Here is a 24,584-nt window from a genome sequence, read left to right on the forward strand (position 1 = left end):
AGAAAAGTTGTCTAAATAGGCCATCATCGAAAGTTCGTTGGCCGATGACTTCTCTCATTCTAAGCAACATGTCCGTCGCAGAACCATGTTGCAAGTCGATATTGTTAAGGAGTTGGTCTAACCGTTGTCGATCAGTTAGGTCTCCTCGTTTTAAAATCGATAGCTTAAGCGATTCGTAAGGTTCGGAAACATCACTAGTGAACATACTAGGTGTTACGTACCTGTTAAACTCGCGCGGTAACGCCTTAACTACCGCGAGGAAACGTGTGCGCGAGTCCGTGATTCCGTGCATGCTAAAATCGGCTTCTGCATAGCAGAACCAGGACTCGATATTGTCGGGCCAAAATGGCGTTAACTGAATCGAAATAGGGGGAATAGACTTAAACTTAAGAACCTTAGGAGAGTGTTCCGTCATAGTAATATAGATATCGAAAAATGTCTAAGTAAAATATATCCGAGAAAAAAAATTCGCGAAAAAAGTATATCACAATATATAAAATTCCAATAAAGAATAACAATGAATAATAATATTCCAAAATGGAACAGACTCACAGTATATTGACTTGGTGTACCAGATCACGTCGGTCTCACCAATGATGATGCAACGGATATTCTAGTTTTACAACTAGATACCAGTAGCACCTTCTAAATTCGATTGTTCCCAGTCAGATAGAAATCAGAAGTCAGACGAGAAGAGGCAGGAAAGATATATTTGATTCGTTACCAATATATCGAGGACCTTTTCTATGAGCTGGCTAATGAAACGTAGGAGCTGTGTCCCACGCCGACTCGAAACGTGATCTGGTGCGGATGCATGACCGAAAGCCTTCAGTTAAACAAGTCCACTTAAACAACGTGGTCAGCATCCAATGTCGAACACTTAATGAGCTATTGATTTTGGGGAATTATTTACAGCTACACTACTATCCTTATTACTGAAGACTGAAACGAAGTATCTCGATGAAAACCGGATCCTTTCGGAAAAGCAGCATAGTTTTAGAACAGGTTACTCTTGTCTCACAAAGTTATTAGTCGCTCGTGAAAGCTGGTGCGCTCTTAAGGACCAAAAGTTACCTATAGACGTAGCTTACATCGATTTCAGCAAAGCTTTCGACAAAGTTCCGCACAACCGGCTGTTATATAGGCTAAGGAATGTCGGGATTGGAGGCAATCTATTGATGTGGATAAAAGACTTCCTAGTTAGGCGTCAACAAAGAGTAAGGGGAACTCCAAGCTGTCTAACTGGGAAACTGTGCTTAGTGGAGTTCCCCAGGGTACAGTTTTGGGGCCAGTGTTATTCCTCTTGTACGTAAATGACCTCCCTCGTCTACTATCGTCATCGGTCTTACTCTATGCTGACGATGTCAAGATATGGAGAGCGATACAAAGCAAGGGTGATAGCTTAGAAATTCAAAATGACCTGGAGAGATTATCTGAATGGTCCCAAACCTGGCAATTGCCGATAAATACTTCCAAGTGTATTGTGATGCATATTGGCCACCAGGGTACAGATACATACACGATAAATAACACTGAGTTACCTATTGTCCAGGCACACAATGACTTAGGCGTCATCGTTAGCCCGTTTCTACCGGGCAAAGTTTGTGTGTTTGTTCGCATTCTGGTCATTTATTGAGTCACGCTTGTCATTTGGCGGGACTTCTTGTCTAGTACATTCTCGTGGCTCACTGCCTTAGTGGTTGGTGAGATACGGTGTGAAAATGGGAGTAGTATTCAAGCTCATAGAAAACTGTTTGGGGTTAACGTGCCACAAACTAGGCATCATCACAAACATCAAGGTGATCCTTCCCCATCATTTCAACTGTCGCTGTTTTTGTCTCTATGATTTATGTTAAAGCCAGTTAATTAACATTTAACAGTATATCTGATGGGAACTGTGGAGAGATATACCAGGTAAATTTTGGCATTACTCTGATGAAACATCTTTCCCCGTCTGACACGAGATGTGCAATATGTTAACTGAATGTTATTACTTCTTTCTCCTACTTTTTAACTCTGTGGTTTTCCTTTCAGATCTGTGAATGTCAGTAACGCAAACCACGTTAATTTGATGTCTAATCGTTTTTGGCGATAGGCACTAGGTAAGCGCTAACATTATTTTGATGAAATATCTTTCCCCGTCTGAGACCAGATGTGTATTACAATTTCTGATAGCGATTATTTTTTGCACCTAGTGACTTATCCCTTCTTCATTTACAGTTATATTCGGAGACGATGAGTTCGGGCTCACTGAATCGCAAATACTATCTGACAATACTCCCAAAATCCTGGCCGGGTGAATTCTTTGGATGTCTTCCTAATCCATTGACTCTCTGAAATAACAGTCCTGCGTTATAAAAAAATCTGTCAGTAAAATGAATCACTGTTGGTTTTATTGTCTTGCTCATTTTTAATACAAATATTAACTTGAATGGTGTTTCTGTGGTTTTAATTATTGGGGACTTATCCTGTATATTCTTCACCCAATCAGTTAGTGTCTCAGCTTGCTAATAACACTGTCAGCCTAACAGTTTCTCGTACTGTTATACGATTTGAACCTGTCCATCAACTTCAGATTCTTCGCGTTGTTCACTGTATTATGAACTGCTTGGGCCTTCACTGATAGCACCGGTCGGTAAATGTCAGTAAATGCTTGGTTGTTTAGCTCCGCCGTATGTTGGTAAACACGTAATAGGCTCCAGTATCCAATAATCTCGGGTCGGTGATTCGAAGTGTTTTAGGTTTCAAAAAGGCATTTGGATGTTGCACCTAACCACCAATTGGGTGCAAAGTGGCCTTTAATGCTCGGTCGCAGTACTTTGTAGCATTGGCAAGATTGTCCTGGGGGGCTTGTGTGTCACTTGGGATTGTATTATGTATTCCAGAGCTGCCTAATATTTTGTGGAGGTGGACTTAATACCAACTAAACGGCAAGTACGAAGCTTGGTTTTTACTTTACGACAGCGTTAACCGGTCGAATGATTACTTATTCTAAATTTGAGCTTTCCATGGTCTCGGCAGCTTGTGCCTGTTGTAAATATCCCGGTTGCTTAATCAGCGTCTCATGAGTTATTGGTAACTTAAAGATGGCTCTTGATCTGAAAACCTTGGAGTATTGGTTTGCAAACCGCCCTAAAAGTGTGTCACTGAACTAAAGTAGGAATTGGTGACGCGACTCCGTTAGTATTCTTAAACTGAAAATACTTGAGACCCTGCCTACTTATATGGTGTACTTCCAGAATCTTGTAGATGAAGTGACACGGTCGAGGGTACTTCCTCCGCAGTACGTTGTCAACTAAGTTTTCAAAGTGCAATAGGTATACTGATGCGTTGTATGCTCACCCCTTAATTGGTAGAGGGATGTCTCGTCCACGCCCAAAGTGATGCAAGTTGGCTTAAGCCGAATGAGCTTTTTGAATCTGTCAGACTTCAACCCATTAGGGCTGACAAGATAAGTGAACATATCGGTGCGTTTGACTTGAAGTGTTCGAGTGAAGAGCCTGCACAATGTTTATGTACTTCTGAGGTATGCATTGCAACGGCTGATACTGCTACAGAGCTAGTTGGACATCAGAGTCAACTGCTGCTTTTAAGTAGAGAAAAACCATTGTCGGACGCTGATAAGCATGCCTGTGTTCTAAAACTTGACGTGTAGTGAATATGTGGTCGATACAGCCACGACCAAGTATGAAGCCAGCCTGATTTTCCCGTGTTTACTATGTTAGTCGAACTAATCCCTCTATGTTCACTTATTATTACTTGTTTGAATCTCCCCATTGATGTTTAGGACTGCAACTGATCAGTCTGACGAGTCTCAAATAGGTTGAAACGCGCGTCCTAGATCCCACTGCTAGCCACTATTCATCTTTACTTATAATCCCTCTGGTTGTCACAGGATGATTTTGACATCTTATATATTGGGACACAGAGATTGTGACCAGTCGGATGAGAATACGTCCAACTCCCAGATGTTAGCTAAAATATTCAACCTAATCGCTAAAATTGGACCACCATAATTAAAGACTTCTGGAGCCGACCCACCTGCTCTTCCTCGTTTCACATTAGCTACAGCCTTTTGAACTTCAGCTAGAGTTGGGGAACCTAGTTCAATGTTACATTTAGACTGTCTGGGAATGGTGGGTAACTGTAGAGCAGCTGAAGGCCAGCTAAACTGTTCCGCCCATCGTTCTAAGCGTCTGGGCTGAGAGTAGATAAAAGTGCCGTCTTTTTCCGAGATTGTCTCACTTGAAATTGACTTCTTAATTCCAGTTTCTTTTATTAGTCTGAATAGTTGCCTGGTGGTGCCTACAGCCACTGCCTTTTCCACATTTTACTTACGTTGCCCACCCCTGCTCACGATCGTTCCTTAGACTTTTGATTAACCTAAATCTGATTTGTTTTCGCTCTTCGTCGTGTTCAGAGCCTGATGGGATGAGTTTACATGAATCCATCAGTGAAATAGACCTAGAAGAAATTCATTGGATTTTTGTAACCCTTTGGGTTTAAATTGCTAGATGTTACTGCTGTTTCCACAGCTGTTCGTATATCTTTCCAAGCAACATCTGAGTCAGCCTCGTTTACAGAACTGCCTAAAGGTGAACTCAGTTGTTCCTGGAACTTACTTTTGGCTTTAAAAAACTATAAGATTATGTAACGAAAGCGCTCAGAAAATTGGAAAATAGGGAGTATATTTGGAAAGTTCTCACCGATTAATCAATGTAAAATAAACTGATACAACAATAACCGTATCGAAATATACTTCATACTTTACTCTAGGTGCTAAGTGGATTCACGACTACCAGTCTTTATCCTTCTCACTTGAGTGGGGTTATATATATGCATATATAACCGTATGTGGTTTCTGTATATAACAAGGTCCACACCTAATCGGCAGAAAGTGGTACAATTGATAAGTTAGCAACTTAATTAGAAGATATATTTTTGAGTTTCAAGTACTAATACCATGCTACTTTACAACCGCGGATTGCCAGTGTAACGAATATAGTGATTCCTTCATGGATTCAGTAAAAAGAATTGTTTTGGCTTCCAGAGAACTCCAACAGAGGCTCATAAAGAGCCCCAACCAATCAGCGATTAGTTAGAAGCTATGTTACTAAAATAACGAGACCCTGATTGGCTGATTAACACACTGTTACTATGTAAACTCAAGGTCTCTTAATTACTATAAAATCCCTGTACTGTCTGTACATAAATGAACCTTGCAGTAAAGTGTTTCTCTCATACTCGTGTCTTCTTACTAGTGTTCAAGTCGCTGAATAGTTCTAGCCTGGGGTTATCAGAATAGCTTACGATCTGAATATAGCGTTCAACCTACAAGACGTAGCAAGAAGCTTGGATTTGTAACCACTTACATCCTATACGTAAACTTTTGAGCTGATGGGAAAAGCATATCTAAGTTGACAAGTAAATATAAGTATGGACTTAAGAAAGTGGAATCTTTACAGTAATTTGAAGTCATAGGTGAGTGCCATAAGATGTCAGCCATCTTTACAATAGATACACTGAACCCCAAAGTGATAACATTTTCAAGATTTCTGATTTTCTTCTAGTCCCCCACACACTTTATGAGAATTCGATGACGAACAAATCCAGAAAGAATTTTACTCTATTATTCTTGCTGTTTTCAACTTATTTACTAGTCGCCACATGGTTGGCATTCGAAGTCCATCATTAATAGCAAGACGTAAATTGGTGTTTTTCAATTCTAGTCTATGCAGCATAATGGTCAATATGCTACAGGATTGAAGCAGGATAAAGGTAGAGAAACCAGAGCTTTTTTTATGAGAATAATTAGCCAGCCGTGAGGAATTTCGACGTGATTTAAGAACTTAGAAAGTCCAACGAACTATCAGTGTTCACATAGACTATAAATTTATTTCTTAAGAGTGTTATCTTTAGAGATTGAGTTTCAATCCAGTTGGCCTCACGGTAATTTCTAAATAAGAACGAGAACTAATTCGAACTTGACAATACGGTCACTGCAGCATAAAATGTTTACACAATTATACCCAAAATGATGAAACTCAAGGAGAATACAAGAGTTAAGGAAAAGTTTGATATTTAAAAAAATTAGAGAAGTTAAGGTTAAGATGGAACACTTATTAATATGTAATGACTTTGGAACAAATAACAAAACTGTCAAACTAAAAGGGATAACAACCAGTCAGATATAAGAAAACCTTACTACGGAGAAATTCACTGAGAAATATTGGGAATATCCTTACTACCTAGAACTATCCGTTATCTGGTGTGATATTTAGTGATCAGTTGTGAAAACTCATGAGACAAGGTGTTTGCAGAGCTCAGTGATACAACTAAAGATTATCCAACTGATAAACACCTCAGTTTCAGTCGAAACTATTCAAGCCATGAACCGAGAACCTTTGTTACATTGATAAGTACGATAAACTTCATAGGTGTTATTTAATGTTATTAACAATTAGTTAGAGATTTTCGTTAGATTTTAAGAACAATCCTAATGGTTTTGAGTAATGTCAGTTAACAGAATATCAACTGAACGAACTTAGATAAGCGTCACAGCTCTACTACACAGTGTATTTGGAAAATAGATAAATCTAACAATACGAAGTAGGAATGGATAGCAGGTAAGGAAATAATCCATATATATTATTGTGGGCACAGTAAGAACAGTAGAATTCCTTGTAATTTAAAATTTGAACATCACCCGGAACCACTAAAAAGCAACGACATGATGCTGCATGTACGAACCATAAGTTTATAAACGTCTAACGTCTTCCTGGGAGGAATAGGATTGACTGGTTGACTTACGATATTTATTGCCATAATTATTTAGCAAACAATGATCGACTTGTTCAAATCATGTAGTTAACAAATTCGCCATAAGTTAATGATTAGAAACTGGAATTTCCTTAGGTTTTATGTAGTCTTACAAATGTTTCACTGAACGTAACTGAAGTTACATTTTCCGCGTGGGGTCGACGGATAAAAAACAATTATTTCGCTTCAATTAGGCTGAATATTCGTACACAACACAAACTAAACGTAACTAAGCACTTCGTTAAAAACAAACCTACATCCCTGTGCAAAGTGTGATTTAGTGATTAACACTTCCGAATTTCAGCCATTAATTAAGCAAGAGGTTCGAGCCTAATTCCCACCTGCCACTGTTTGGCCAATGGGGTATTATCACTAGTTCTTACACACTTAAAGTGTGCCTCCAAGCCAAGAGCATAAATCTGTATCCAGGAATGAGTTGGCAACGATCCTTTGCGGGGCTAACAAAAGAATAATATATCCAATTATTCAAAACTACAAAAAAGCAACGATAATTAGAAAATTTATCTTTTCTGATTATTCATTATTTGATTTTTCAATATTTTCATTACAGCACAAAGAATCTGGTAGTACAGACTCTGAATAACTTGCATGCCACTTATTAACTGGATAGGAAATAATCGATCGGTGATTACATAATGCACAAGATAGATGAATATGCCGTTTTCTCACTCTTACTTTACCCCACAATTGTAATGGAACTAAACATTTAGTACATAATGATCGACGTATAGCAAAGGATAATCGTGTCTGCGATTTTTTACCAAGAATTTGTAGATTTTGTGAAGTTGTACGGCATAGCAATGCTGTAAATGCTTCATTTTGTAATGTTGGTTTTAAATTCATGAATAAAGATATTTGTTGATATAATAAATTCATATGATGATGAATAGGTGAAAAATGTGTGACATTATTGGTTGAATATTTCTTCTTTGTCATCGTTCAAGTGAACAGCTATAAAACGTATTTGAAGCTGACAACTGTCGATCTTCTGGTTAGTGGTACGTTATCTAAAAATTGGTCAACAGAAAAACCAGTATGATCTAGATCTAATCACATAAAATTATTCAAAACGTTTGTGAATCAAAATATTTATTTACAGATAAAAGTTGCGCATAGAGCTAGCTTTATTTTTGTCAGTTAATCCAATCACGTTTGGTTTGTTTATCTTCTTCAAATAAGCTACTAGATGTCTGTATAATATTTTCTAAACAAATCATATTTTCATAGTTGAAATCATGAGTCAATTGAAACTAGGCCACCATGGAAAACCTGGAAGCACTGGACGGCCATTTTGTCCTATTATGGAACTCCTCAGCAGTGCGCATCCACGATCCCACCCCGTGAGATTCGAACCCAGGACCTGCCAGCTTCGCGTCTGAGCACTTAGCCGATAGACCACTGAGCCGGCATCCAACGGTGTTAGTGTCTAACTTCAACTGATCCACGAAGTTGAGCAACCGTTCGTCATATTTGCTGAACTTTGTCGTAAGACGCTAAACGATAATAAGGAATAAGTTCGTTAATCAGAATTCTAAATTTTTGCCTCGATTCTGTTATTCTGATTGAAGCCTAGATTCCTCTTAGCCCTGAGCAATCATACGTTCTGACCGGCATAATTAACCTTGAGCTAACGTTAGTTATATTCCTGTAATTAACTTCCCCAAAAACTTTCTTAACCACTATAATTGTGTCCGAAGAGAGTTATGCAATCCAGCTTTCCTTATTATTATATATTAATCGTCCAGCCCAAAATCACTTATCTCAAACACTTATTAGATTATGTAGACAAATTATCAAACGGCGAAGCATATCAAACGAGAAATTGTACTTTAGAAAAACAGCCGCATCATAAATAGGAACAAAACAAACGGTTTGTAGTTAGTCAGCAATAACTAAGGAATATTAAAAACAAAAACAATAGTTAACAGATTCGCTGGAAGCTTATGATAATGGGGATATAGAAATAAAATAATAGTTATCTAATAAAACAGTGAAAATACAAAACAATAATGATAATAACCACAAAAAGAGCTCCAAAGTCCCAAAATTTCTAATATTCGTTCTGTAATAACATTTGGTAATCGCTTTACAAACCAGAAGCTATTTTTAGGCTATCGTGGTGTTAAAATATCAAAAGTACGATTGTCCCTTAAGAATTTTCAGAGTTCATGTTCTTTGGATATCCACTCATTAGGATGCTATAATTTCGGTGTACATACAACATCTCGCTGAGTGGGAATACAGTTGTATTATTTAAGTAAACGTCGACAAATATATTTAGTGTACTGAAAGTATACGAACTTTTACTAAAACACACTAGTCAGTCAGCTACAACGTAGGACCAGGTAATTTTTGTGTTAGCTCCGTACTTGTTGGGACCTTACCTCCGGAGACGGATATCCGTGGGAGAAGGCGAGGTGTGCATTTTCAAGTTCGACCGTTTCTAATCCCACCCCTTCCTGTGGGAAGACAGCATCGCTGTTATGCTGGTTGCTTCAGGGAAACACCTTACTGCCGTCACACCTCTGTACAGTCAGCAATACGACTTCGATACACGCTTCGTGTATCTGGAAGCCCTGATGCTGCTTCCCGTGGCCTCGCTGGAGTAGGTATAGCATTAAGTCCTAGGGCAGAACTAGCTCTTTTAGACTGGATCCCAGTAGACAGTCGTCTATGCGCTGTCCGACTAAACGGTTCAGTAAGGACCCGGAAAGATAGGGAAACTCGTCGTTGCCTCTTCGTCGTCTCTGCCTACTCTCCCACTGACTGCAGCTCAGACGATATAAAAGATGAGTTCTACAGGAAACTTTCTGACCTTCTCCGAAAAGCTAGGCGTTCTGATGTAGTAATAGTAGCAGGTGACTTTAATGCTCAAGTAGGTAAACTAAGTGAAAGGGAAAGACACCTGGGTGGATCTTATGGTGTCATGGCGAAAAGAACAGATAATGGCGACCGTCTGTTGCAGCTATGCTCAAATAACCGCCTATTTCTTGCAAATACTAACTTTAAGCATAAGGAAAAACATCTTTTGACATGGCGACCCCCGAATTCGTCCCAACGTTGGACCCAATTAGATCACATCGCTATCAGCCACCGATGGAGGGGCTCGATAGAAGACTGTCGCTCATTCTGGGGCACATGTTTAGATTCAGATCATGCTCTAGTGCGAGCACGTATCTGTCTGCGTCTTACTGGTCGTAGGAAAGACACTGCAGGGAAGCCTCTAAGGGTTCTACTTAATGATAGGCAAGCTAAGAATATATTTCAGGAACAACTAGAAAAACAGTTAGGCAGCCATGTAAGTTGTGTCCACCCCGAAGCAGCGTGGAATGACATCCGAAAAGCTGTGGAAACAGCAGTGATATCCGCTAGTAAGGTAAACCATAAGGTTAGGGAGAAACAATGGATCTCGGCAGCATCTACCGCACTGATAGATGCTCGAAAACTCATCCCACCTGGCTCTGAACATAACGAAGAGCGGAGTCAACTTAAGCGCAGGCTTATAAGAAGCCTACGTAATGATCGTGAACAGTGGTGGGTAGCGAAAGCAAGAGAGATGGAAAAGGCAGCGGCAATAGGTAACAGTAGGCAGCTATTCAGACTCGTTAAAGAAACCGGTATTAGGAACCCGAATATCAGTGAAACCATCTCAGATAAAGATGGGCATATTATTCGTTCTCAATCCAGGAGATTGGATCGATGGGCAGAACACTTTAGGGATCAGTTCAACTGGCCTTCAGCCACACTTCAATTACCCACGATCCCCAGTCGTCCTGAATGGCAAATTGATGTAAGTCCTCCAACCCTCTGCGAGGTTGCAAAAGCTATAGGAAATCTGAAGCGAGGGAGAGCCGCAGGCCCTGACAGGTTGACCCCTGAGATTTTTAAGGATGGTGGTCTAGTACTAGCAGTGAGATTGACTGAGGTCTTAGGTAGAATCTGGGAACTGGACGTAATTCCATCTGACTGGTCCCAATCACTGATTGTGCCAGTCTATAAGAAAGGACAAAAGTCCTCCTGTGACAATCACAGAGGGATCAGTTTGACTAATATAATGTCTAAAATATTAGCTTCAATAATACTAGGTCGCCTAACCAAAGCTCGTGAAGAGCAGACTAGAGAAAACCAGGCTGGTTTTCGACCTGGACGTGGTTGCATAGACCAGATATTCACCCTACGTCAGGTCCTAGAACATAGACACAAATTCAGACGTCCCACAATAGTAGTATTTTTTGACCTTAAGGCGGCATTTGACTCCGTTGATCGTGAGGTTCTATGGCAGTGTTTGTCACTGAAAGGAGTACCAAAGAAGTACATTAACCTCATAAAGGCTCTCTACTCGAACACAACTGGTCGAGTTAGAGCCTATGGCGAACTGTCATCAGAAATGATTACCTCAAGTGGCGTTCGTCAGGGCTGTCCGCTTTCCCCATTCTTGTTTAACTTTGTCATTGACATACTTTTAGAGATAGCACTTTCATCAGCTAAACCTCCAGGAGTTGAACTTTTACCGGGAGGCTCACTTGTTGACTTAGAATACGCCGACGACATAGTTTTACTCGGTGAAGACGCTGACAACATGCAGAGTCTTCTGACCACTATAAGCAACTATGCAGGCATGTTCGGAATGCGATTCTCTCCCTCGAAGTGCAAAATGTTACTTCAGGATTGGGTTGCAGCGACACCTGAACTAATGATAGGGAGTGAAGTAGTTGAGCGTGTAGACCACTTCACTTATCTTGGGAGTCTCATCAGCCCTTGTGGTCTGGTATGTGACGAAATCTCAGCACGGATACAGAAGGCTCGTCTAGCTTTCGCCAACTTGCGTCATTTATGGCGTAGGCGAGATATCCGTCTAGCAACCAAAGGACGGGTTTACTGTGCAGCAGTTCGCTCCGTTCTACTTTATGGCAGTGAAACATGGCCAATAAGAGTAGAGGATATTCGTAGGCTACTAGTGTTCGATCATAGGTGTCTTCGAAGCATTGCTCGTATATCCTGGGACCACCGGGTAAGTAATGCAGTTGTTAGGAAACGAGTACTAGGTAGGGATGGCAAATCGATTGATGAAGTAGTGAAACTTCATCAGTTGAGATGGCTGGGACATGTGTTACGTATGCCCGACCACCGACTGCCCCGACGTGCAATGTTTCATGGTGTAGGAGTAGGTTGGAAGAAAGCTAGGGGTGGCCAGACCAAAACGTGGCACAAATCAATGAAGTCACTGACAAGTGGACTGGGCCATGTTGGTAGGTGTAGACTACCTGGTTGGGATTCGCGAGATGATAGCAATCGATGGTTAGAGACCTTGAATGACATGGCTCAAAATCGTTTGCAATGGTGAAGGTGCATCCACTCTTTGTGTTCTACCAAATTCTAATCTTCTGAATTCCTCATGTCTTTATCTTTTTCTCTTTCCAAATTTATTTCACTGTACTATACTCCTTCAATAATTTCCTCAAACCCTAATCTTTTGGATTTCTGATTATACTCCTACTACTTCTACCACTATGGGATTTTAATCGACAACTGCATCTCTGTGCTAATGTGGTATGGCAACTCGAACTGATGTACGTACGTACGAAGTTCTACGTTGTGACTGACTGACTGACTGACGACTTCGCCTTCGAAACTTGGGTTTGTTGCTTTTAGTCTTACCACTCTTCAACCGACCTGTCTGGCATGGTAGGACCTTGAGGAACGATTTTTCCAGCCAATATAGCTAGATTGGTTCATCACGATAGGCAAGCCCGACCACCACGTCAAGGTAGCAGGAACGGTCGGGAAACACACTAGTCATATCTATTGGTGAAATATCTGCGACTGTAGAACACCAGAACTAGTCGGAAAACACCATAAGTATTAAAAGTATATGATCATATTGTTGATCAAGACAAGCATCAAACAGATCATTCATTTGACACATAACAAAGTAACAAACGCGCCAATATTGAAAATGGTAAATTTAAGTAAATACAGTAATTTCCTCAAAATATGCTACCCTTTTTCTGAATATATTTGATGCTTCATACATAATAATCGTAGTGGTGCATAATCAGATAATTAATATATCTGTGAGGATTGATATTCTAATTATGCTTAATTAGAGCGTGTTTATAAATAACCAGTAGTTTGAGTTGTATATTCTTACATGGAAACTTGAGTCGGTGTTGAAAAAAACACAAAATCACAGTTGCCTGTTTAATTGCTCCACTATATAAACTATATTACTATTGTTTATTTGAACACACAACATTGGTACAAAGGGGCGCCGAATACATATGCACTACATAAGTCACTTGATTTATGTGTGGGCTATGATACTGCCCAGGTACCCGAACCGAAGCAGGTGGTTTTCTTAGGGGGCCACACCCGGAGCCTTCGACCTAAAGGTCTTGTCCACAAGGCAGTAGAGCAATGTCAGGAGATGCAGTCTCATGGTAGCCAGTGACCAATAATAGGTTTATACGCCATTTGTTCGTTCAGGATGCTGGAACCCATGTGTATTATTAGTATGAAATTGTAGTTTTCCAACTCTCTTAGGTGGATCCTCTGTGTCTATCAACCTGGTTAAAACATCGGACATTTGATTTCCGTCCTCTCAAGTTTGTAGACAACACCCCGTCCGCGAGAAGGTAGTGAGTAGGACTCTCCTGTCAGTGGCTGTATACGCGTTACATGTGAAAGCATTTCGAGAGGGAGAGCTGACTCCCCCCACCCTCGGCCGTACCAGGGAATTTGAAGGAATCACAAGAGATAAAGCGGACTCTCAACTCCAATTGAATTAAGCAATTATGGGAAGTTCACATTATAAAGTTTAAACCAAATACAGGAAAATGCCCAGGTCCGAATTTTCGTTCAGAATTTTCTAAGGTCTGTGACTTTCTGACAAGAAAAAACACATTTCCACTGATTCTGGAAAAATTTAAAGAGTTTATTCGGGAAACTTCCGGAGTTTTTTACGCCAAATCTTCATAGTTAACACTCAATTTTCCCATTAGTTCCCACAGATACCATGTTTCTTTCACCATCTCCACCCTTACTATCTAGTGATTATCTATAAAAGTGTATTCAATATTGATCACTAGAATTCTGTATTATTACAAATAGAAGACTGATGTAGTATGACTTGTAATATTCAATTGATCAAACAAAAATTAAGAAAAATCCCTATATGTGTTTACGAATAGGAGTTTAAAAAGGTCGGATAATGATTAATTTGACTTCGCTGCGTCCATGGTATTCTGAAACCATAAAAGCGAATCAGAAGGTGAATCGATGATATTCAAAAATTATCAATACATCTCAAAATGAGTGAGTTTAAAATGGAGTATAATATACGTAACTAAACCATTCACTAGTCCCTTGGGTATGAGAAGCACATCATGCGTAAGGGTGATAACCATAGTATCAAGTCAAGTATGGAGAAAGGTACTAAACACGAATTGTGCCATGAGCAAAAACTAAGATGTCCATGAACAATCAATAGACAACTGCGACTTCATGAGGGTGTAAATGGTGGAAGAGGCATGATATCTGAGGAAAATATAGTCAATATATTGACAAAAACTAAGGGTTAATTAGGGAGATTTGGAGTAAAAAAGTAGAAGTGAGTAGAAACAAGAATATTCTTAAGTATATTTACGGTATTTATCAAGATTATAGTTCATGGACAACTTTTGAACGTCTTCAAAGTTAACATTAGAAATTTAGAATGAGCACCAAGCTTAAAATATTCATAAAAATGTGTGAGAAATTACTTTCAAACGTTCAAATATGGAATAAGAGTTAGGATTATTGCGAAACTATAATATAAGGACGAACCAACCGGATATAAGATAACGAGTCTTGGATTTTGACGCGAAATTCACCCATACATTAGGCTAGGTAGGGTGTCAGTTAGTGATGAAAACCCCGAATCAAATTGCTAACCCTAACTGTCAACTGTTACTCATAATTCTGATCCCTTACACTGGTTAATAACCCTCGTTTAGTCCTAGTTAGCAGGTGGACATTCTCAAGGTCACTTTAGAGTCCCTCAAAATCGTACATAAATTTTAGTATCACCGGAATTTTTATGACAAACAGACAACGCCTGTAGCGCGGGAGTGCTCGCCATCTATAAGGATGAATGGTGGTATTGCTTAGATTCAATCAGCTCACCTTATATGTGATTGGCTCGTCCACAAGTTATAGCATCGCAACGTCACTTTGAAAGATGCGCCTAGCAGTCTCATTTAATTAACGCGGTACTCACGTGTTTGATTACATATCATCGGAACATAAAGCAACCTGATTGTCAATAGACTATGTCTCGTAATACTGAGGTTGATATACCATGCATCCTGCATAATAATAGTTTTATATATGACCCAAAAACTATAGCAGACCTTTTCAGTGATAATTTTGCAAATGGCAAAGAATCCATAAATGGCTCTGTTTCTAGAGTTATATGCATGACTGGTAACTCAATTAAATCTATCTCCTTCACATGTCTGAAAATTAGTAAGGTTATAAATAACCTCAAGGTTTCGAAAGGTCACGGAGCGGACGGGATTTCATCATTTCTTTACATATATGGTGGTCCAGATATCCCACTTCTTCTCCTTAAGCTGTTTACTCTCTCTATGGAATCAGGCTCTTATCCTGACCGTTGGAAAACCGCGTACATCATACCACGTTACAAATCCGGAGATAAGACTGACATAAACAACTATCGGCCAATAAATATTACTCCAGTTATCTCTAAGATTATGGAAAAAATTATTAGTGACGAACTATCCAACTATTTATTGACTGAACATTTTATTGATGATTCGCAACATGGATTTCTTAAAAATCGATCCTGTATGACATGTCATTTTGACTTCTTTAATTTAGTCTATTCGCTTCGTAGCCAAGGATATCTAGTATTAGTGCTATACCTGGACATTTCTAAGGCCTTCGACATGGTCAACCACAAACTTATTATAGGTAAACTCGCATCTTATGGGGTCCAAAACCCGTTACTAGCCTGGTTTGATTCCTTTCTCAGCAATCGACATCAAATAGTTAAAATCAACTCTTCATTGTCGAATGCAGTCCCTGTTAGAAGTGGGGTAATTCAAGGTAGTGTCTTAGGTCCTTTGCTCTTTTTAGTTTTCATTAATGATATTTGTGAGTGTTTTAGTGTGGGTAAGTCCCTTTTGTTTGCAGACGATCTTAAGGTGGTGTACTCATTTTCTCCACATGAGCTGAGCAATATTCAAAATTGTATCAGCTCGGAGCTTAACAATGTAGCACAGTGGTGCTCGAAATGGCAACTGGAGCTTAATACAGATAAATGTGGTTGGTTATGCTTCGGTGATACATCACTCAACCTCGATCTTGCCATAAATAGTGAAATGTTATCTAGGTTACACACAGTAATAGATCTAGGACTTAGGTACTCCGACGACTTGTCGTTTACTGAACAGATAATGAAACAAACGTCCAAGTCTCAACGCCTTATAGGTTACATAACTCGAAACCTTCATGACAGCGAATCTCGTATATTAATGTACAAAGTCTGTGTTCGACCACTCCTCGAATACTGCGCGTTTCTCCTTAGTAGCACGCGCATAAAGGATAAATTAAGACTGGAATCAGTACAGAGACGATTTACTCTTCGTACTCTTGGAACTGATAGTGTCTTGACATATAATTCTAGGTGTAATAAACTAGGGTTTGACTCTTTATGGATGAGGAGACTCAAACTTAACCTTATCTTCTTTTTCAAAATACTTAACAAACTCTCCTTCACATCCAGCCAGGCGATTCAATATGCTAAAGCCTCACATTACGACATTCGTAACTCCTTGTCTTTAGCGAAACAAACATATTCTAGATCTTCTCTCTATATGAATTACTTTACCTGTAAGTTTTCTAGGCTCTGGAATAATTTACCTCAAACTATACGTATGTTAAACTCTCTCCCATTGTTTGTTCGCTCAATTAATGCCTTTTGCTCCTCTGAAAATGCATTAAATGCTCTAGCGCCTGCAAGTGTATCTTACTCCACAAGTGAGATTATCGGAACTTTAAATGTTTAACCTCTTACTTGCTATCATTGTTTTATTGTTCCGTGCTCTTTGCTTTAATCTTACCTTCTCTAGTTGTAGATAATTACCAATAATTCGCTTTGGCGCTAGAAATAATCTTACAGAACATCAGGCTATCCACTTAATAAAAAATGACAAGTTCCCTGGTGTTGCATTGGCTTGCCGTGACATATGCCATATTTAAACTATTTATCAATTACAAAACCAGCGAACATAAAACTTTCTTATATTTCATGTTTGTTCTCCACATTAAATGTTGATTTTTATAAAAATCTGATCATGCATGTAAACTGGTGTGAATTCTGTAAATATTATTTTCAGAATATATGTATATATATTATTATTATTATTAAAAAGACATACTTGATAACCACATGTTTTGATCCAGACTGTTTTTTTTCATTTCTGTGACTCCCTTTTTTGCTTTTCGTCGTGAGTGGCTGGGATTATCTGTCAGTATATACAGTACCACCATCTTATGTTAAGTACGTTCCAAATAGTACTTAGTCTTTACAGCAATATAAATTATTGTCATGACCAATGGTCACCTGTACTCTTATCTTTGCCACTCATATTTGACAGCTGCAGATCAAATTGAAGTCAGGTAAATGGTCACATTAAAGTGATGGCCCCGATGTGATTCGAACACGCATAATTAACATAGGCTTGTTTTGTAATCATTTTTTGTTATTACTCACACTGTCTACGGGATAGAGGGCTATGTAGTGGTTGATACTGTGTCAAACCCACATAGGCTATTCTAGTTTCTGGACACACTCATTTATTCGTTCTTCTAGAGTCACATTTTTACCTTGTCATTTATTGACTTATTAGTACTAACTGGTTTTACATGATCATATGCATGTTAATTGCTAGCTCTATTCATTGAGTGTCTGTAATTTATTTTACTCTGGTTATAAATATTCAGTCACGCTTGGTCAAAACGAGTGGGCTCACTCTCCTTCTCCACTTCGAGTCATTTTATTTCTCTTCGCTCTCTCCTCTTTGCTTCCTTTCCTTCGTTCCCCTGATTGACTGTTCGAATCAATAAGTGCACGAAGTATGAGTATCCACACTTCATTCTCGTATTTGACTTATTTTAATTCCGTTATTTACCAACGCTACATATGTCGACAACTATATACGAGGGTTTGAGACATGTATATTCCGACAACACTCAGTAAACGATCCAATTGGAGCCAGATAGGAAACCAAACTAAATAGCTGAAAGAATTCGAGTATATACATATATAGGAGCATATATTTGATTTTAGTGACTAGTCCTCGAGTAAATAAAGTTGTTTATGTACCCGACGTCTAATCCCTTTTTTAGATGGAACCAAACAGTTGGTTTCTGGACGTTTTCGATCACTTTAACTGGGTTGCCATAACTCTATTGTTGCTAGTAGTGACCAGTGCATCGAATGATGCAGACGTTTACTGTGGAAAGAAATAAAAAACTTTTCCCACATAAATAAAGACTTAAGAGTTCCCAATTGCTGGACATTCGTACTATACATTGTGGAATTCAACTCAGTTTGATTTGAACGTTTTTACCAATACAGTTGGTTCGGCTGCAATTATTCTCCTTCGTGTTGTAATTGAGATCCAAGTATATTCACGATGCTCAAAACTGCTTCTATCGTTTATAAATCCGGAGCTCGTGTAGGTTTTGTCCCTAACAGATACATTTTCTTAAAATCAGGAAATACCAATCTTTGTTGTATTCCATTGAACTAAGCCTGGTCAAGTGGATAGAATGTTATCAATAAAAGCTAACAACAGTAAAACATGTATGCCAGGAAATCATCTGGTCAACATTAACTCATCATGAAGATGTTGAATACTGAATAGAAGGTAATACAAACTTTATTTTGAATTGATCAGTGGTATTTGTATGAATAAACTGTTCGAGAGAATTGTTTGGTTTCAGAGGCAGTGAGGTAACTTTGAATCCTATCCAGATTTTTGAATGCTTGATACGATTTTCCTGCTTAACTTTTATTCCCAACTTCTGATTTATTACTAACAATTCATTTGAGACAGTGGGCGTAACATTAAGAATTGGTTAAGGGAATTTGGAGGACCCTTATGTTGTTTAAGCATGCCATGTATCGGGTTTTCTCACTTCCCATAATCGCTGAGTATGAAGCCACTTAGAAAGCTATCTTTTTTATTTAGGCTGAGCTCAAGGATAAATAAGGAATATATTGTGGCTTCTGTGTAAGAATAAATGTGTTTAGTAGCTACATATTGCTGGATAACTATATGGTTGATTGAGGCCAGTAATATTCGTGGTTGATGTGAGGATTACGTATCAATTCCATCTAATGATTAAGAGCACAGGAACTCGGTAATCCAGTGGTGCGAGATGTGACTACAGATACATATAATGAGTTAAGATATACAATGAATGAAGTTTTTATGTAGGTAAATGTAGCCTGCAAGAGTAGACACGATCAAACAGAGAAGTCATTCATACTGAAAACCAAAAGACGAGCAGAAGTTATGCATCAACAAGTAAAGGTATTCCTGTCCAAGAAGGAGGGAGGTTTTATCCAAAAAGAGAATATACCAGGATGATACTCATCTAAAAATGTCAGGAATTATACAACTGACTGCTCATTAACAGCAACAAAAGTCCCTGAGAAACTGGGAGTTGGGTAAAACAAAGGTACCAGATCATCACATGAGTAACCAAGCGTTAGCGAATTCAATATGAGACTGGAAATATGAATGGAATGAAAATCTCCCAGTGAGTGTTCGAAAGAACTTTGTGATATATATATGTACGAGAACTTACATAATCAAGAAGCAGCTTACTTCCCCCTGCTTCACTTCCAAAGAATGGGGAATACTATCATTTCATACCATAAAAATGGATTAACTTGAGTTTCCTTACAGTTATTCATGAAGCGATAATAACAAAACTATTGTTTCAGGGAGCAATATTTTGGCTTGATTACTAGAATGCTATGTAAGTGGATCTATTCATGGGTTTCGATGTTTGGTCAGTGGAAGTGGTGCATGACTGAGCAATGAACAAAATCTAACACGTATTTAACTTTTTCGGATGTTCGTTGATCTATAAATTTGTGTTAGACACTGTAGACTGGTTGTATTCGTGTTGACAAAATCTTGTTAAGTCTGTCGTATGGTTCTCAGTTGCTGGACATTAATCGTGTGTCAGGCTATGTCGAGACCTAGAGTAGGGGTATAACTATATCGTTTCCTGTATCTTATGTGTTCGTTGAGTGACAAGTCCAGCTGTTTAGTGTGATCGATCTGTCAAATTTCGGGAACGAGATATAACTTACTGGTGAAAGAAGGGGATTAGATTTCTAAGAGACAAATATACACGTATGTATCGTCATTTTTTGATTCGGTTGGGTAGTAAAATGCTTCCTTCGCATTGACAGCCTGCGATTCGAAGTAGCCATTTGGACCAGCGAATAGTATACTTGTGTATCCTTGTTACAATGGAGCACTACAAAAGCCAAAAATTCGAACAAATGCAAGGACAATAAAATCTGGAGGATAAAAATAAATCCCCTAAAATATCTCAAGATTTTGCATAAGTTATAAACAGCACAAAATTACATGGAATTATACTGAATAAAAACTTGACACTATAAGCTTGGTATAAATTAGTCAATGATGTTGAAATGAATTTCAAAAATGGAACAGAATATTATAACACGAGGAGGTAGACAATATATGATATTAAGCATGAACAGTCAATCATAAGCAGTGTAGAACATGTAATATATTAGCATTGGTTCAAGTGGTCAGATACAGCAAGATCAAGTTAATAAAATTAATGCCATTGCAGTGGACTCAGTAATAGAATCAATGAAAGTAAAATTATTGAGCATAGAAAATATGACTGAAGAAGGCAGGACAAATCCATGGAGCGAAAAGTATAGGATATTTTCAAAACTCGATATCTAAGGGGGAAAGAAGGATCTACCCCGTCACCCAAAGTTTCTAACCATTGGTTGTGCTAAGCACAAGGACCCTTACCAGGTAATTTACACCTATCCATATGGCTTTATCCGGTCGTCAATATCTTCATGGACTGGTCCCATTTCTTGGTTTGGTTGTCTTCAGATTGCTCCTAACCTGTTTCTACATCAGCAAACATCACTTGGTGAGTTGGGCAGTGCTCAGGAATACATAATGTGTCTCAACCACGTTAATCGAAGATTCACAAACTCATCAACCAATTTACACCTTTACAAAGTACCCTCCGTCTAATCTTGGTCATGCTCACTCAATAATTGCAACATATCCAGATAGCGTCTCGAAGACATCAATAACCAAACAGTTGTAGCCTACAACTATCCTCTTCCTTCAATAGCTTTGTTTTACAGTCATAGAGTAGAATGGAGCAAAGTACTGGGAAGTCTATTCGTCTTATGATTGGGTGGCAAAACATCTCAGCTCTTGCCTAAATGACATAATTTCGCGAAATCTAAACGAGCTTTCTCAGCCTGTAGAGAGATTTCATCATAATGTGTACCAATATAAACCAGAGGGATTAAAAGATAGTGTTATAGCTACAAATGAACATGATAAAAACAGATGACTACATAACCAATGGATACTATTTAGGCTCAAAAAGCATCTAACTAAATGAACCCTTCATTTTGAACTTCGGTACACATATTTGCCACCAAAATTACATGGAAGTTGACAGTCATCCAAATTATTCGCTACTATGAAAACTCTTGTTTTCTTATAAAAAATTCCATTTGACTTCGCAGAACCTAATTGGTTTGTTTTGTATATTTATATTGATATGAAAAGAAGAGTGAAGAATAAATAACAAACCTTGAAAGCTGTTTTTTGAAACATTGTTTCGATTAATTCATATACGCAAATAAGTAACATTTAGTTACATCCCTGACTTATTCCATGAATTGTAAACACTTGACCAATCTATGAATTATTGTTACATTTACCTGCTATTCCGAAATTATTGTAATCTGGACATGATTCCTGTGTCCCATTATTTTAACGCTAATACTCTAGTTGGTATGATTGTGTTTTTCTCATCCCGCGTATGTTGTGGTCCCGTTATTTGTATATTTATTTGTAGAACGTTTAGGGTTAACTGAATTGAACGGAGTCCCAATCCTGAGTTTTCTGATATAGTCATCTTATCTCTGCACTTGGAAATCATTCATATCATTAGATGATGACAAGTTAGTTTCATTTTTCTCTATTCTTAGTCACAAATCAAACTTGCGTGCCACAAGCCTCGAATTCGCATCGTACACCTTAACTTATTAAGACTAAAAAAATCAGTTTCAAGAACGTTCATCCTCTACACTTTAAGTGAAGACTGTCAGGTAGATAACAAAGTCACAGTATATGGAGATATGCATTTTGTGATACATCAGAAATGTAAGAGGGAATCATTGAAATACTGTGTGTTAAGAATTCTACATAGTTCTTAATGTAGGGTATTGAATACAACCATTATCAATATTGTAGTGAACAAGAACACGGGTGAAGACAATCAGATCTATTACGGACTATCTGACTAAAATCTGACAATCATACAGTAAATAGTTAATTTGCAAATTATCAATCAATTGACTCAATCTTCACTGTTCCTTCTGTAAATATCAATCCATCTTCTCTAATTTCATTGTTCATGCATTTTCATACCAATTGCGTTTCGTTCCTGTTCTTTGCTTATCAATCTTCTAGTGAAATACATTCTATGCCTGATCATCACCATATACTACTTATGTCGATATAAGTAATACATACCACAATATCATTAATATTATTAACAAGTTGATTCATTTCAATAATCATAATGAATACATACACACATACAATAACACATGAATAAAATCTCAGATCATTGAACAAATCATTTAATCTCATTCATAACATTTTCTTTTTTTTAGTAAATTCATTTGACCTTCAAATTTGAATCATACAAGAAGAAAAGAAGTTAAAGATATTGAATATTTAACAGAAATCAAAAAACAGCGGGAAATGAATTTAAAGATTAACTGTCATTATTATTAGTTAATGAGTGAAATTGACTATCAGATCTAAATGTTATTAATTGGCAAATGATCGATAAGATAAAAATCCTATGATAAATTATTTTATTTTAATTTTATTTAAACATATAAATATTGGTAAAAAGGAGCACCAGATATATATGCACCACACAAATCTCATTTGATTTGTGTGAAAGGTGTGATTCTGCCCAGGTGGGCAAAATGAAGCAGATAGTTTTCTTAGGCGGCCACACTCGGAGTCTTTGGCCTGGAGATCTGATCCATAAGACAGTGGAGCATCGTGAGCAGATGCAGTCCCATGGTAGCCAGTGAACAACGATTGATTCATACGCCATTTGTTTCCTCAGGATACTGGAGCAAGCCCATGTGCACCATTAGTTTGGAATCATGGCTTTCCAACTCCCGTAGGTGGACTTTCCATGTCCACCAACCCGATTAAAGCGCCGGACATTGGCTTTTCGTCCTCTCAATTTCGTAAACAATACCCGTGGTGAGAGAAGGCAGTGAGTAGGACTTCCCTGTCAGAGGTTATATACGCGTGGCCATATGAGAGCATTTGGAGAGGGGGAGCGGACTCTCCCCACTCTCGGCCGTACCAGGGCATTTGAAATTTAATGATGTTAGTGTTTTGTATTAAATTTTCAAATATGTGTTATGTTATACAAAACGATTCAATTCCTTTGATTTCAATCATTCTATCTTTAATTATTGGTTTATGAAAGGTCTTGTTTTAATAAGTTCCGCTTGTTTACGCGATCATCATTTAGCTATGTAGATCATATCAGATCAAGAAATTGACCATACATCCATAATTATACAATATTACTTCAGTAATAAAAATAGGTAAATACTAGGAAGTATTGGACAATCAGTTTTTCCCAGTATGGGACTCTTTAGTAGCAAACATCTATGGTTTCCAAGTGATTAAACCCATAACCTTTAAGTTTTTACATTCAGACTACTGTGTCAATATTCGCTTGTTGTTACTTACTTGTATCTTCCCATTGTTATTTTGGACTGCAATTAATTAGTCTCTTGTTGGCAAATGTGCATCCTATGCACAAGTAGGTAGTTATCAGGACTCAGTAGCTAAGTGGATAATGCGATGGCGTTTAAAACGAACGGTACTGGGTTCGAGTCCCAGAGTGAACATCGACTCTGAGATGCAGGTACATCCAGCTGATGAGTCCCAAATAGAATGAAACGTGTATCCTGCATTCCACTGCTAACCACTATACATTTTTGCTTATAAAATATTGTTCAAAGTTGAAATCATGAGTCAATTGAAGCTAGACCACCATGGAAAACCTGGAAGCACTGGACGGCCGTTTCGTCCTATTATGGGACTCCTCTGCAGTGCGCATCCACCCGCACTCGCGAGATTCGAACCCAGGACCTACTAGTCTCGAGCCGAAGCCCTTAACTGCTGAGGAGTCCCATAATAGGACGAAACGGCCGTCCAGTGCTTCCAGGTTTTCGATGGTGGTCTAGCTTCAATTGACTCATGATTTCAACTTTGAAAAATACTGAAATCTCCACAAACCCCCTTCTAAATGTAAAATATTGTGTCAATATCCTATGGTCAACATTTCCAAAGTTACACAATCTCAGGATGGGA

At 38.3% G+C, this 24,584-nt stretch overlaps 1 protein-coding gene across 1 annotated transcript; it reads right to left on the reverse strand.

Moving 5' to 3' along the window:
* Nucleotides 1-7,329: 7,329 nt before the first annotated feature.
* Nucleotides 7,330-15,057, reverse strand: Smp_123070 (hypothetical protein). Its single transcript, XM_018797918.1, has 2 exons — nt 15,004-15,057; nt 7,330-7,847 (listed from the first exon to the last, which is right to left on the reverse strand). Exon 2 carries the CDS (start codon nt 7,774-7,776, stop codon nt 7,354-7,356), a length of 423 nt encoding a protein of 140 aa, XP_018652913.1. The 5' UTR covers nt 7,777-7,847; nt 15,004-15,057; the 3' UTR covers nt 7,330-7,353.
* Between the last annotated feature and the right edge of the window lie 9,527 nt (nt 15,058-24,584).

The sequence above is a fragment of the Schistosoma mansoni genome, chromosome 6, assembly GCF_000237925.1.
Source record: "Schistosoma mansoni strain Puerto Rico chromosome 6, complete genome".
Taxonomy (NCBI): Eukaryota; Metazoa; Platyhelminthes; class Trematoda; order Strigeidida; family Schistosomatidae; genus Schistosoma; species Schistosoma mansoni.